The sequence below is a fragment of the Salvelinus fontinalis genome, chromosome 31 (assembly GCF_029448725.1).
Source record: "Salvelinus fontinalis isolate EN_2023a chromosome 31, ASM2944872v1, whole genome shotgun sequence".
Taxonomy (NCBI): Eukaryota; Metazoa; Chordata; class Actinopteri; order Salmoniformes; family Salmonidae; genus Salvelinus; species Salvelinus fontinalis.
Genome location: NC_074695.1, coordinates 13606698 through 13623163, shown reverse-complemented (window position 1 = coordinate 13623163; position 16466 = coordinate 13606698). Strand labels below are relative to the sequence as shown.

Below are 16466 nucleotides of genomic sequence, written 5' to 3'. Positions count from 1 at the left end.
AAAATAACATATAAAACAGGCACACACACATCCCCCCCAAAAAATGACGGGTAACCACTGAAACACCATGAATGACGGGTTGCCTCTGATATGGAATTGGTCCCCTTTTTGCTGCTCCACTCTTCTGGGAAGGCTTTCCACTAGATGATGGAATATTGCTGTACTGGGACTTGCTTACATTCAGCCACAAGAGCATTAGTGAGGTCTGGCGCTGATGTTAGGCGATTAGGCCTGGCTCGCAGTTGGCGTTCCAATTCATCCCAAAGGTGTCCGATGGGGTTGAGGTCAGGGCTCAGTGCAGGCCATTCAAGTTCTTCCACACCAATCTCGACAAACCATTTCTGTTTGGACCTCGCTTTGTGCATGGGGACATTATCATGCTGAAACAGGAAAGGGCCTTCCCCAAACTGTTGCCACAAAGTTGGAAGCACAGAATCGTCTACAACTTTAGAATCTGCAAGCTGTCAAACTATCGTAAATAAACCACGAGCTACACACTGTTTATTAGTTCCCAATATAATTTGCTAGCTAAGCTACCCACTGGACACAGACGTCAGTTCAACATCTAGAGTTTTGATTTACACCCTGTCATTGGATTTAGGTTAAAAGTTAGGTAAAATAAATGTGAAATGACCTTACGTTGATGACTTTTTGCAAAGCTAATCAGTTTTACATGTTAATTCAACATCATCACATAGAATTTTTGTTGTTGAAATGATGTGGAAACAACATTGATTCAACCAGTTTTTGCCATGTGGGTAGCTAAGTTCCAACTCTGTGTTTGTCAATGAAGTTAGCAACTAGCAGGCACATTGAGCAGCCAGGCCACAATCAGCTTATCAAGTCACTGGCGAGAGCTTCGGCGCCGTTTAGTTGTTTACAACATTCTCACTATCTATTACCAGTGTGCCTTTGTCTGGCAGTGTTTCATAGGGAATCATGTTACTAAACAGGTCACGGGGGACACAAGGTTCTTGTGAATGAGTTTTGGAATATTGACTAGTTGCAGTTGGGATACAAGTGCACTCTCATCATCTCAATTATAATTTTGCTTCAAAGTGGCAGACTCGAGTGATTGACACTATCCACCACATCAGCAAGTGGCCACTCCATAAAAGGCTTCGGGCCAAGGGTTATTTCAACATAACATTGACAACATGTTGTCTTATGTAAACAAGTCTGAGGCGCTGTGTAATGGGCAGATCTGTCTCACTATCTGGAGGTTCCGGCTGCTATGATTAGCAGCTGATTGAGGGCAATCAGCACAGCTGCTTCTTTCTGGTTAGTGGGCACTGTGCAAGTCGGCATGACCTTAATCCACACTCAGCCCTCCAGTAAATTGTGACAAACTTACTTATAAAACTCAGTTTTGGACGAGACTGGCTTTATGAGCAAAATTATCCTATTTACACTTTGTAGTCAATGTTGACACTAGATTTCATGTTTCTGACTCATATCGATGCCACAAAGGTTGTTTAAAACCAGAGAAGTTGGTTTTTAAAGGTTATTCCAAACATGTCCTTTATTAAAGGTCATATGTTATGCTCATGAATAATCCCCTTATTGTTGAATTAGCCTCTCTCTCTCTCTCTCTCTCTCTCTCTCTCTCTCTCCTCTCTCTCTCCTCTCTCTCTCTCTCTCTCTCTCTCTCTCTCTCTCTCTCTCTCTCTCTCTCTCTCTCTCTCTCTCTCTCTCTCTCTCTCTCTCTCTCTCTCTCTCTCTCTCTCTCTCTCTCTCTCTCTCTCTCTCTCTCTCTCTCTCTCTCTCTCTCTCTCTCTCTCTCTCTCTCTGAGACATTGTGACTTGACACAGCATGCTCATGCTCTTTACAGGCGATTTGAAAGGATAGATATGCTTTGCCAAAGTGGGTTGGGTTATATCCTGCCTGTTTGGCCCTGTCCGGTGTCTCCTGTCTCAGCCTCCAGTATTTATACTGCAGTAGTTCATGTGTTGGGGGGCTAGGGTCAGTCTGTTATATCTGTATTATTTCTCCTGTCTTATCCGGTGTCCTGTGTGAATTTAAGTATGTTCCCTCTAATTCTCTCTCCTTCTCTCCCTCTCCCTCCTCTCCTGGAGGACCTGAGTCCTGGGACTATGCCTCAGGACTGCCTGGCCTGATGACCTCTTGCTGTCCCCAGTCCACCTGGTCGTGCTGCTGCTCCAGTTTCAACTGTTCTGCCTGCGGCTATGGAACCCTGACCTGTTCACTGGGCGTGCTACCTTGTCCCGGACCTGCTGTTTTCGACTCTCTCTACTGCACCTGCTGTCTCTATCTGAATGCTCGGCTATGAAAAGCCAACTGACATTTACTCATGAGATGCTGACCTGTTGCACCCTCTACAACCACTGTGATTATTATTATTATTTGACCCTTCTGGTCATCTATGAACGTTTGAAGATCTTGGCCATCTACTGTTATAATCTCAACCCGGCACAGCCAGAAGAGGACTGGCCACCCCTCAGAGCCTGGTTCCTCTCTAAGTTTCTTCCTAGGTTCCCGCCTTTCTAGAGAGTTTTGCCTAGCCACTGTGCTTCTACATCTGCGTTGCTTGCTGTTTGGGGATTTATGCTCGGTTTCTGTATAGCACTTTGTGACATCGGCTGATGTAAAAAGGGCTTTATAAATACATTTGATTGATTGATTGATTGATGTAATGATGCAGTCGACCACCAGATAGAGGCAAATACAAGTCTATTCGACAGAGGACAGTTACATGGTCATAGGAAGGTCTGGATGGCTGTCTTCTGATTTCTAAACAGTGGGAAATCAATAAAAGAATTAATGTAAACATATATTTTTAAGTAATTCTAGTGCCCGATTTCAGGGACTGTCAGCTTAAGAGGTTTAAAGACAATGAAGTCAATTCAGTTAAGACAAATTCAATTAATTTCCACTTCAACGCTCTTAGTTATTGTGGAAATTGACCCAGTGTTCTGTTTAATTTTTGCACCTACAGTGGGAAGAAAAAGTATGTGAACCCTTTAGAATTACCTGGATTTCTGCATAAATTGGTCATAAAACTTTATCTGATCTTCCTCTAAGTCACAACAATAGACAAACAGTCTGCTTAAACTAATAATACACAAACAGATGTACTTTTTCATGTCTTTATTGAACACACCGTGTAAACATTCACAGTGCAGGTTGGAAAAAGTATTTGAACCCTTGGATTTAATAACAGGTTGACCCTCCTTTGGCAGCAATAACCTCAACCTAACACTTTCTGTAGTTGCAGATCAGACCTGCATAATGGTCAGGAGGAATTTTGGACCATTCCTCTTTACGAAACTGTTTCAGTTCCACAAAATTCTTGGGATGTCTGGTGTGAACTGCTCTCTTGAGGTCATTCCACAGCATGTCAATCGGGTTGAGGTCAGGACTGACTGGGCCACTCCAGAAGGCATATTTTCTTCTGTTCAAGCCATTCTTTTGTTGATTTGCTTTTGTCTTTTGGGTTGTTGTCCTGTTGCATCACCTAATGTCTGTTGAGCTTCAACTGGCGGACAGATAGCCTTACATTCTCCTGCAAAATGTCTTGATAAACTTGGGAATTCATTTTTCAGTCGATGATAGCATGCTGTCCAGGCCCTGAGGCAGCAAAGCAGCCCCTCCACCATAGTTTACAGTTGGGATGAGGTTTTGATGTAGATTTGCTGTGGCTTTTTTTCTCCACACATATTGTTGTGTGTTCCTTCCAAACATCATCTGTCCACAGAATATTTTGCCAGTAGCGCTGTGGAACATCCAGGTGCTCTTTTGCAAACTTCAGACATGAAACAATGTTTTTTTGGACAGCAGTGGCTTCTTCCATGGTGTCCTCCAATGAATAAAATTCTTGTTTAGTGTTTTACGTGTCGTAGACTCGTCAACAGAGATGTTAGCATCTTCCAAAGATTTCAGTAAGTCTTTAGCTGACATTCTAGGACTCTTCTTAACCTCATTGAGCATTATGCACTGTGCTCTTGCAGTCATCTTTGCAGGACAGCCACTCCTAGAGAGAGTAGCAGCAGTGCTGAAATGTCTCCATTTAGAGACAATTTGTCTTACCGTGGACTGGCTTTTAGAGATACTTTTGTAACCCTTTCCAGCTTTATGCAAGGCAACAATTCTTAATCTTAGGTCTTCTGAGATTTCTTTTGTTCGAGGTATAGTTCACATCAGGCAATGCTTCTTGTGAATAGGTAACTCTAATTTTGTAAGTATTTTTTATGGGGCAGGGCAGCTCTAAGCAAAATCTCCATTCTCGTCTTATTGATTCTACTCCAGTAGTTGACTCCTGACTCCAATTAGCTTTTGGAGAAGTCATTAGCCTAGGGGTTTCACATCATTTTGCCAACCTACATTGTGAATGTTTAAATGATGTATCCAATATAGACAAGAAAAATAAAATAATTTGTGTGTTATTAGTTTAAGCACACTGTGTTTTTCTATTGTTGTGACTTAGATGACGATCAGATCAAAGTTGATGTCAAAGTTATGCAGAAATCCATGTAATTCCAAGGGTTGGCATACTTTTTCTTGCCACTGTACATCATATCACTGACTACATTGTATTATTAACAAAAAGGTGGCAGTGTTTTAGGAGTGTTTTAGATTTTGAGAGTGGTATCACCAGGGCCCGTATTCATAACGTTTCACAGAGAAGGAGTTCTGCTGTTCTAGGATCAGTTTTGCCTTTAAGAGCACAATGAATAAGATTACATGGACAAGAGGGACCTAATCCAAGATCAGCGATCCTATTCTGAGAGGGTTCATGAATACAGGCCCAGTATTTTGGGAGTCATGACCAATAGGGATATGTGAAAATGCATACAGAGGGAACTCCCTCTATAGGTCACTTCCCAAATGTGTGATGTCTGAAATCCTTCCTGAAAGATATTTCCTTGTGCTACATTTCATGAAAATACAAACTTGTGTTGACATGTTGTTCACATGGAATGACATTTTAACCTACTTTAATGCTTTATAATTGCTGTAAGCCTTATTTATCTCTGCGGCACTCAGTCTGGGACATAGACATATATATTAGTCCATGGGCCAGCAGGCCAAATTTCACACATTTATTTACTTTAGGCTAGCAAAATCTAATTATGATTTTCATTAAGGTCCATGTCTGTGGGTTATATTTTCGTATAATACCCATGCATCTGAGTTAACTAAATGTGGTTATCACTGCATTATATGTTATGACCCCTAGTTGGTTAGTTGGGCAAACAGCATTGAGGGTATGAAATGTAATGTTCTATTATCAGGAAACAATCTCAAGCTATTTGATATGTTTTTAACTTCATAATACAACGCACATTAAGGTATGAAACAATAAGAATGGTATTGACACCCCCTAAGGTGGGCTCATAGATCATACATGTATGCATTTTGCAGTATATCGAGCCAGAATTGTCACGTTCTTTCAAAATCGAACCCAGAAGCAGACCAGGACAAGGAGAGTAGGAAGAAGGTGAGTATTTATTTACAAGTGAATATGAAGGGGTAGAAATATCCAGGTAGCGTAACGGGCAGCGGTGGTGAGTTGATGGGAGTGAATAGGTGGGTCCAAGGGAGTAGCGGAAGCCTCCGACGACCAGGCAGGAATGGGGTAAGTGATTCGGGTGAATAATGTTTAAGGCTAACGATCCGGCAGGGAATGGATGTCAGGTCCGGGCTTATGAAGAGGAGAGATGATGATCAGGACCAGGTGCACAGATAGCTGATGGGATACAGGTGCGGTTAATCTGAGATCTCCCAACTAGCTAAAACGCCCGGCAACCAGACAGGGTGCGTTCCAGGACACCGGAAAAACACTCCAGAACAGAACACAGGCAACAACCGGACTCAGGAAACGGGATTCGTGACAAGAATGGACCGTATTGGGATGGTTTCTGTTATCACATGGTACCCTAGATGATAACTACACCAAATTTCACACAGAACAAGGAGACCGATTGGGAAAGTTTTTTAGCTACAGTATATAGGGTCATCAGAAATCTTGTCTGTAATCAGTCCCATCAGCCTATTTTCAACATGGGGAAGAACAGCATGAATTTTTCATGGCCATAACTGATTAAATAATTGGTGTAATAAGACCAATAATGTCTAAAAACGTCCTTCATTCTATAGCTAGAGAACTCCTGTTATCTCCAGGAGTGATACTTTAAAAAACTTTTTTTAAACTGTTGTGGTCTAGTACTGTATCTTTGTTGGCTAGGGCCATCTACTTTAAGTGCTGCCTGTCTTCCCAGTGGCCTACCTGGTGTGTTGACTACTGACTGATCATAACTTGCAGATAATCCTGGTTAATGTGTCAACAACTAGGGGGCAGGGCAAATTGGGACTTGTTTTGTTAATCAGTGGCTGTATTGGAGGGGGAGTGGTTTCACCTCTCCTAGGCAATCAGCAAATATAAACAATTTTCCTTGATTCTCCACCCCCTCCCCCTCCTCCCTCCCTCTGTGCAGACGACTTTGTCAACCATTTTGAAAAGAAGGTTGACGACATCCTCTCCTCATTCACTCAGCCTATTGAGTCCCCTGATCCCACTTACACAGAACTACCATACGCCTTGACCTCTTTCTCCCCTCTCTCTAGATGACATTCTGAAACTAGTGAGGTCTGGCCAACCGGCAACCTGCCAGCTCACCCCCCCCCCCCCCCCCCCCCCCCCATCCCTTACCCAGACGATCTCTGGAGACCTTCTCCTATTCCTCACTTCCCTCATCAAATCATCCCTGACCAATGACTGTGACACTGACTTCAAAATGGCTTTTGCTCCCCTCCTCAAGAAACCAACACTCAACTCAACTGACGTCAAAAACTATAGACCTGTATCCCTTCTTTCTTTCTTTCTTTCTTTCTTTCTTTCCAGAACACTTGAGCATGCTGGAATGGAATGCAATACAGTCTAACAGCTGAAGAAATTAATGGAATGCAATACAGTATAACAGCTGAAGAAATTAATGGAATGCAATACAGTATAACAGCTGAAGAAAGAAATGGAATGCAATACAGTATAACAGTCAAGGGAAAGGAATGCAATACAGTATAACAGCTGAAGAAAGGAATGGAATACAGTATAACAGCTGAAGAATGGAATGGAATACAGTATAACAGCTGAAGAATGGAATGGAATACAGTATAACAGCTGAAGAAAGGAATGGAATACAGTATAACAGCTGAAGAAAGGCTTGTGTGCAGGTGAGAAGTTGTTTGTTTATGTGCTGTCCATATCACCCTCAATGTGTGTCTTCTCCTTTACTACCACTGGATGATTCTGTCTCCTTCCTTTTCAGTTTTACCAGCATTATCTCAGTACTGACTTCATACCGACTGAGACTATGTATGACACCCATGTTGGGAGAAACTTTTACAAGAATTTGAGTGTGCAGGAATAAAGACGTGAAACTCACACGACAAAATACGTTTTCAGTAAAAACACATTTAATTGTTTGGTAGCAAAAACAGCACCTCAGGCAACGGTGGGAAGTTTCTTTGGGGTCCAACAGAACACAACAGGGAAGACATGCACTACTATCTAGCATAGCAGACATTTTAGACAGGTTGACCAAGAACATTGGTGCTGCACTGTCACATTCACACCCACTCTGAGCAACGCTTGTCATGGACAGTACACAATATCATCCATTTCATGCAACTGAACTCAGAGAATGGCCCTCTTTACAGAGAACATGGTTGCAGAGGTTTGGACAGAATGTTCTACAAGTTGCAACTTCATTTTTTGCTAATTTCCTGCAAGCATTTAGTTTTAGTACAGAATTAGAAAAGGCATAAGACATACAGTATGAACAAGAAAAATATTCTGTGGTCCCCTTAAAATCTTTGGTTGGATTAAAACTGTTTATTGCTTAACAGCCACATTTATATTTGTGCTCATGTAACATTGTTTGCCTTTGACTTTAAGTGTTACACTGTAGTGGAATGGTGAGCAAGAGATTAGACTAGTGGGCATTATCCAGCCGCTCAATCGTCAACAACTTCGGAGGACTCAGAGACAACTTTTCCATCCTTGGTCTCGATCATCTTGATGACGACACTCTTCTTGTTCTGGGTGGTGACGTTGGTGGTGCTGCCGCCACCGTAGCCGCTACCGGAGCTGTAGTTGCTGCCACTGTATCCACCGCCGTATCCACTGCCGTATCCACCGCCGTATCCACCGCCGAAACCACTGGAGTAGCCACTGCTGTAGGTGCTGTTAGCACTCTCCATAGGGAAGGAGTTGTAGCTTGCTGTGAGGTGACACAGAGAGAGACAACTGGTAAATACAGGTTGGCTAAACATGAATATCATGGATGTTTTAAATGCACCACAAAACAGAAGGGGAAAAACACTGGGTTTTATTTTGATAAAAGTGTCTGCTAAATGGTGTGCGGAAGGCATGTACTTACAGCTCTGTTTGGAGATGTTGATGGACTGAATACCAGTTGCTATCCTGGTTGTGAAAAGAAGACCAATTGAAAGTGTTAGTTTCTGGTAATATACAGTATTTCCATTGCTATATAATACTGTACTTTCAAGCTGACGAGTACTATTTTCATGGATGTCAATATCTCACCTGTCCTCCTCTCCCTCCAGCAGCTTCCTGTAGGTGGCGATCTCAATGTCCAGGGCCAGCTTGACGTTCATCAGCTCCTGGTATTCTCTGATCTGCCGGGCCATGTCCTGCTTGGCTCTCTGGAGGGCATCCTCCAGGTCCCTGATGCGGAGTTTGGCATCCTTCACCGCCATCTCCCCGCGCTCCTCAGCCTCGGCGATCTGGTTCTCCAGGTTGGCACGCTAACACAAGACGAAGACACGGCATGTCATAATTTCTGCTTATAATCAAATTGTTAATGCCATTGGAAAATAGTATATTCTGTCAACATCACGTGAGTCTAGATGCCACAAATCTAACACTTAAGATAAGATTGTACTTTATTAGCACTGAGAGTCTTGGTTGTGTACCTGTCCCTTGACGGAGTCGATCTCAGACTGCAGTCTCTGGATCATGCGGTTCAGATCAGAGATCTCTGTCTTGGTGGATCTCAGGTCATCTCCATATCTGGTGGCAGATGTCTGCATCTCTTCATACTAAACATCCAACAGGAAGAAAGAAGGGGGTTCGTTAGTGATTCATGGTCGGGGTGGAAAACACGTGACTTTACATCAACTTTTTCAGTGTACTGAAAGGCTATTAGCAGCCCTGAACATAGCGGCCAAAGGGAGAAATCATGTTTATCTACTATAGAAGTGCCCATTACTATACCTTGCTCTTGTACCACGTCTCGGCCTCGGCCCGGCTCTTGTTGGCGATGTCCTCATACTGGGCACGCACTTCAGCCACGATGGAGTCCATGTCCAGGTTACGGCTGTTGTCCATCTCCACCACCACTGAGGTGTCCTTGATCTGTCCCTGCAGCTCACGCAGCTCCTGGAGAGAGAGAAGGAGAGAGAGAGACCATCAAACACTTGGCCTATTACAGACAAGACTTTCAGACTTCAGCCTACCCCAGAGATGAAAAATCAACCAGATTGATTCCAGCAGTTTGACTTCAAAGTCAAGATGCCTAACAGATGTCAGTAAAAGTGTAGATCCAGCATGAGAGAGACCCATTCCAGTCTATACAACAAACAACACCGTGTGCCATAACTCAATAACTAAATAAATAAAAGCAACAAAAAAAATCCAGGCCGTTGTTGGAAGCTGCCAACAACACATCTGGTTATAATGAGTGAGTGTCTAATTAAGGACTGAAGAGTCAAAAATATCATCCTAATTAAGGACTGAAGAGTCAATAATGTCCTCCTAATTCAAATAGTTGTTGTAATAATTTCCTAGCAGATTAGGTAGGTAGATGGAGTCAGATACATTATATAAGGTTATGGCTTGAGGTATTTATTTTGAACTAAACTGTTATGGAGTAATGTAAACAGGAAGTAGCTAAGTGATGAGCTCAGTGACATACCTCCTCATAGATCTGCCTCAGGAAGTTGATTTCATCTGTTAGGCTCTCCAACTTAGCCTCCAGCTCAACCTTGTTCATGTAGGCCTCGTCCACATCCTGAGAGGAACATCCACAATCCGTATGTTAACAAGATGACAACAAGAGAAAGCCAGAAAAACTGATGGGATAAAATCTTAAGTAGCTAACCTTCTTGATGAGCACAAAGTCGTTTTCACACTCGGTACGCTTGTTGATCTCATCTTCATACCTGGGGAGAAGATTGAGAGCAATGTTAGCTTTAGTTCAGATATGAATATATTCAACATTCGATTTTATATATTTCAATGTCATAATTGTAACTATTTATTATTATGGTATAGTAATAGAGTTAATATACCATTTTCACACTAGGGGGCATGAGTGCTACGTTCAAAACAACTATGCCCCTGGGAATCGTTTACTACTCTGCACTCTTCAATCTGGGCGGAGATTGTGAGGTGTTTCTTTATTTTGTGCTATTTCCCCCTGAGGACACAGACTGCTAATGTGCTCGTATCATTTGTCAGGACTGACAGATTGGCGGCACTGGTGTGTGTTCCGTTGCCATGATGCAGCGATCTGTGTAAGCGAAGCTGAAAGACATCTAGTCATCTAAATGACTTTCACCTCCAGTCAAGTAAAATCTAATGCTTCCTCCAGAGCATTCCAGTTCAGTGGAGTAATCCCTATGATGTGAAGAGAATGGACTATAGTTGGGTGTTGTCCATCTATAGTACTGAGATTACACAATACCGGTGTGTCCTGTGTTACTGATTAAATCAAAAATTCCCTCTACTAACAGGCTTTCCCTGATCCTTTACTGCACCCCTCCAATGGTGCCTTGAACCTGGCCAGGCAGAGGCCCAAGCAAAGTCTTTTCTGAAAATATGGCTGACGACATCTGTTAATTAAAGGCAGAGACATGAATAGCGAACTCACTTGTTCTTGAAGTCTTCCACCAGGCCCTGCATGTTGTGCAGGTCCGCCTCCAGCTTCATCTTGTCGTTGCCCAGGCCGTCCAGCTGTCTGCGCAGGTTGGAGATGTAAGCCTCGAACATGGCGTCGATGTTGGAGCGGGTGGTGGTCTGTCCCTGGAGGAGGTTCCACTTGGTCTCCAGCATCTTGTTCTGCTGTTCCAGGAAGCGTACCTGTGTGTTGTGCAAGAGATGTTGATTCATTTGATAAGCACATTGATCACCAGTTTATCACATTGTCACAATATATTGATCCAATTCTGGACTTTTCTCTGTTCTACCATAAAAGGGCACCATAAAAGGAACATCGATGGTGGGTTAACATGACTCATCCATGACTATCCCCATGTCATCCTCATGTGATCCTTTTAATCCTCCAATGGAGAAATTAGGGTGTTTATTGTTTAAATTAGTGTTTGGAGCTTGTGGGGACGGCTGTTTTGAGGATAGACCTAGCAAGCAATTTTTCCAAGGAAGCTATGATGTGCATCCTGACAGGAGGCAGAGGGGGAGAAGGAAAGAGCTGGGGATAGAGTTATTTAGACCTCCTTCATGTTTTTCCTGTTTTAAAAGGGCGCGGTCGGGAGGTGGGGCGACCGCCCGCTCGAGAGAGAATTGAGAGGAACGTGACAAAGCCAATCCAACCAACTAGAAGGTAAATATTTAACTGCAGTATACAGGTAGGTGTAATGGGGGAGGGGGAGAGCATGTTGGCTCATCTATAATAGGGGATAAAATAAATAGATGGCTGTCAGTGGACATTGCTCCTGACTGAGCCTCAGGAATTATCACAAAATGGCTGCCTCAACTGCAATTAGATTAGAGTCAGTACTTAGAAATAAGTAGGAAAGGGAATTGTTATCACAAGATGAAAAAGGAGGGGCGATCTGCAAACTATTATCTATCCCCTGTAGAAACATGCAGTGGTAAAATCCCTTTCTGATTCGTTTTGTTCCTCGTTATGTAACCAATCCACTGATGTTAGCCAGAACATGAAACCAGCTGCCCTTTTTAAATACTAACCCAGTGGAGCAGGCTAGGCATGTGGGACAGATAGGTCAGTAGAGAAGCTATTAAGAAAAACGCCCCCAGGCATCAGTTAAACTAAAGCAATATGAAACATTGCTATCACTTTTAAATGTTATGTATTGATGTTTGACCGTGTTCTGATGTTACCCTCCATGTTTTTGTATAGACTAGCCTTTCATTGAAATTCATTCCATTGTTCCAAGACTTGTTAAGAATATAAAAAGTATGTAAACGTAACAATGACGGTGATGACAAAATGGTCCTGTCTGTGTTCCAGGAGTATGACCTTCTTTGGAGTCTCCAGCAGGGCAGGAACGGGCCACACCCCTCCGCAGGGGCAGGGCCACAACCTTCCACAGTGGCAGGGCCACACATCTCCACAGGGGCGGGCCACACCCCTCCGCAGGGGTAGGGCAGGCAGCCATTCCCAAGGTATACCAGATCACTAGCTACTCTAACCAGAGACAGACACACCCTTCTGTAGAAACGCTCTCCCCCACCCCACCCTGCTGCACTTCTGTTTTCATCACTATAAAAGGACAATTACTGCAAAACCATTAGATGTGAATTCTTGAGAACCCAGAAAAAACTATCACAAGCAGTTTGCTTGACTGCGTTGAGTCTCAGACAAGTCTAGATTTTCTTCCCTTTTCCAAGCTGATGAGTTTGCTTGTGCGTGTATTCAACCTAACACACTCTAACAGATCTCCCATGGCGTGTACCAGCATTTCACAAAGTTAACTTTTATCTATTTCTTTTCCGCTGTTCCACATTCATTACACAACAGACACCTCAGCATTGTAATAGCTAATAGAGATACATTCGTAAAATCCCACAGATTGTTTGTACTCTGTACTTCCCTTTTTCATTCAAAGACTAAAGTTTTATAGCAGTTTAAGCTTATGGCAAAGTACATTGTCAGAGATATTGATAGATATAGATACAAATACAGACAGACAGACAGATAGACAGGGAAAGGTTACTATGGCTGACCTTATCAATGAAGGAGGCGAAGCGGTTGTTGAGGCCTTTGATCTGTTCTTTCTCATTGGTGCGGACGATCTGGATGTTGGGGTCGATCTCCAGGTTGAGGGGGGCTAGCAGGCTCTTGTTCACCTGGACAGCGGTGATGGGGGTATGAACACCACCACCCATCCCCATCCCCATACCCATCCCCATCCCCAGGCCCATGCCACCTCCATAGGCAGAAGAGCTTGAGATGTAACTGCCGCCTCCACCACCGGCCCCGAACCCGCCTCCCATGCCCCTGTTGGCCCCTCCATAGGAGCTGCGGGCGCTGTAGCTCTGGCGGGAGGCCCCCTGGCTGGGTCCAGAGTAGGACATGCTGCTAAAGCTGCGAGGGGCTGCCCCAGAGGAAGAGGACTTGACGGTGTAGCTGGTAGTTTTCCTGACCGACATCCTGGCTGGTCTTGAGCGGTTGGTGAGTGAAGGACACTGAGGGGGAGATAGAATGGCAGGCGGGCTTGTCTGGAGTGCTGGGGAAACCCGAGTGGATAGACAGAGAATGAGTTACAGCACTGGTTTTAAGAGCCTTCCCGGTGGGAGGGGCCAAAGGGCTAGCTCTCATTGGGCAGGCCTCTGGGTGAGGGGAGAAGAGGGAGGAGCAGTACAGTGTAACAGAATACTTTTAGTTTATAACACAAGCTGACCAAGTTATTACCTGGCATTTGGACCCTGTTAGGAAAAACATGGTAGGGCATAAGGGACCTGTTGGAGTGTTAAAGCCTGAGGTGAAATATGATAACAGCTGGTTATACAAACTGTCATGTAGTTGAACAGGATCACCTCTCTACATAGCTTTACATAGTCAAATGTGTTACACGACAAGGGATTAGAAGCTTGCCAGTAAACCTCATGGAATATAGGTCAGGTGCAAAGCAGAACTGTTGCTCACTGCGCTGCTCTTTAATTTGGTACCTGATTGCAGACGGGTCCAGTTAGATACTGTACTGAAGGTGTGAAACAGGATGCCTTGCCTACCGTGAACGTAATGAGCCTGGGCTACTCAGGGTTTTAATGAATGAATGCTGCCAGTAGGCTTGTCCTGATATCACAGACACCTTTTTGTTATATAATTGACCTCATAGACGCTTTACACTTTTAGTTATATAATCATTTTTTGAACCATCATGCTCTCAATCAGCCAATGTTATCTCTCAGCAGAACCAGTTATTCCTAGAAACAGGGACAACGACACCAACCAGCTAGGTGTTCAAGCTATTCACCCAATGGGGCTTGTTGTTGTGGTTTGGAGCAAGGCCTGAGGCTGCATGCATTCCTCTATGTCTCACAGCATGCTACAGAAACCCATGTTAGAATATCATGGTTATAAGGTGATGATGGTTTACTGGGTTGTGATCTACTGAAGACTCCTTAAAAGTTGCCTTTACCTTTGTCCTACCAGATAACACCAATCAGATATACAGCAGTGCCGTTGTGCTTGTAATCTTGATTACCCACGGTGGCGGCCCGTCATTCACCTGTTTTGAGCACCACCTGTTTAGCAATAAATAAAAATAAAATATATATTTTGGGGGGGGGTTTGCCTGTTTTGCATGTTATTTTGCTCTTAATATCTGTCGCATATCAGTTTGCAAACAATGTACAAAAATGGTATCATGGAGCCGTACAGTATACAAACATGGTCTCTTTTTTGCTTTCTTGAGTAAGGCAGCTCCAAAATGCAGGTGTTTCAGCCTAGCTCAGTGCTTTCTGTGGGGGTGGGTCAGCCAGCCGAAAATACGGAGCGTAGGGGTTGGTAATGTTCTCTAGTTGCACCGTGATTGGCTCAGTGTTCTGTCACTCATGAGGACACTAGTCACCTCCAAGTCTAAGGGTAGAGCTAGAAAATTCAAGCCCCTTTGGTGCTGCCATAGAGTTACATTAGAATGCCCATCCAAGAAGGCTCAAGGTCATTGGCCACAGATAAAATTATGTCAAATCACATTATATCTAGAGCAGCTTTGATTAGACTGATCATGTCAACATCATACTTTCAAAATCGTAGCTAGCAGTCATCATCATGAATCAAGTCAACAATTTACTGGCAAATCCTTTTTAATCTTTGATCATATGAAGAGAAATTATGAAGAGAAATTATAGATAAAACATATCGGTGCTCATCGACCATTGGATATAAACATTACACAACAAGTTGGAAATTGCAAATTCAACAGTGAGTGATTTGGAAGAAATCAGTGTCTAATTGCAAGCATTGTAAAGCAATCACTATCCTGCTATTCAGTGGAGTGGATGTGTGGTCCAAGTCTGGGTTTAAGTGTCTCTTTTCCAAGTTTAAAAGGGTAAACATTCAACATTGGCCGTGCTGTCAATCCAGCATGACTTCTGCTGTGTTCAAAACAACTGGAAACTCAGAACTGGGAAATCTCAGACTTCCGTGAGTTCAAGACAACTGTGAACTCTGAAAGAAACAAGCTCTGACTGGGAAAAAACATTTTGAACGGTATTCCAACTTGGAATTCCAAGTCAGGAAACCGGGCATCTTTCTAGAGCGCTGACCTGTAGATCACTAGCGTCACGATTCAACCTTGTTTTTTTCAGAGTTCCCAGTTGTTTTGAAAGCACCATAAATCCAGAGAATGACAGGCTGATGACAAAGTTGATGACAAAATTTGCCCACAAAGGACCGCTACGCCACCTTCCTGTTCAAGTGAGCACAGCACAGCAAGGTGAGTCCAAAAATGTCTTATATGCTGCTGCATAAATTATGTAATATGCCAGGGAGATATGTATACTGTAGCTAAGAAAGTAATACTAACTGTTTGTTGTGTAGTAAGCTGTTAGTAGCCCATGTGCCTCATCCTAATAATTTGGTCCCTTTTCCCCTCATAACTTAGCCTACTGTTCTGACTTGGTGGTGTAGATGTAGCCTATAGCCTGTTTTAGAGAAATGTAATCATCAAACATTGTAAAAGCTTTCATTGTCTGCTTATATGCCCCCTTTATTTATCCTACGGTTCTGACTTGGGGTACAGGGAGAATACTGTAAGAAAGGCCCATGTTCTGAAATTGTCGCTGTACATTTCAAAAGTGCTGAACAAATAGTTATATTGACTATGTCCGTCCTAGCTCGCCCATTAAGTCTTATTGGAAATTACGGATTGTCTCTTAACCGCTCGTCCTCCCCTTATGTCATAGTTTGTACATCTCAATTGTCAGTAAAAATCACATTTGTTTAAGCAAGTCAGCCATATCAGCAATGTTTTTTTAAAGCCAATAAATAAGGCTGAATGAACTGATTCACTGCCAGACAAGGCTCCGCTGACAGTCAGGTGTAGCAGTGGGAAGGTGTTGGGACTGCTGTTGGGACTCTGTTGTTGGAAAAGCTTTATGTAGGCCCTAACATTTTGTGGGCACTGTTTGTCACCGATATAGTCCAATTAATATATTGTTTGGTGTTGCGTTCTGTAGTGGCTTTGCTGGCATGCATAAACATTTTTTGGGGGA

At 43.3% G+C, this 16466-nt stretch overlaps 1 protein-coding gene across 1 annotated transcript; it reads right to left on the bottom strand.

Moving 5' to 3' along the window:
* Positions 1–7413: 7413 nt before the first annotated feature.
* On the bottom strand, positions 7414–13505 carry LOC129829593 (keratin, type II cytoskeletal 8-like). The gene is made up of 9 exons (XM_055891373.1): positions 12972–13505; positions 10915–11123; positions 10144–10204; positions 9958–10053; positions 9258–9422; positions 8957–9082; positions 8568–8788; positions 8401–8444; positions 7414–8241 (listed from the first exon to the last, which is right to left on the bottom strand). Exons 1-9 carry the CDS (start codon positions 13395–13397, stop codon positions 7976–7978), a joined length of 1614 nt encoding a protein of 537 aa, XP_055747348.1. The 5' UTR covers positions 13398–13505; the 3' UTR covers positions 7414–7975.
* Between the last annotated feature and the right edge of the window lie 2961 nt (positions 13506–16466).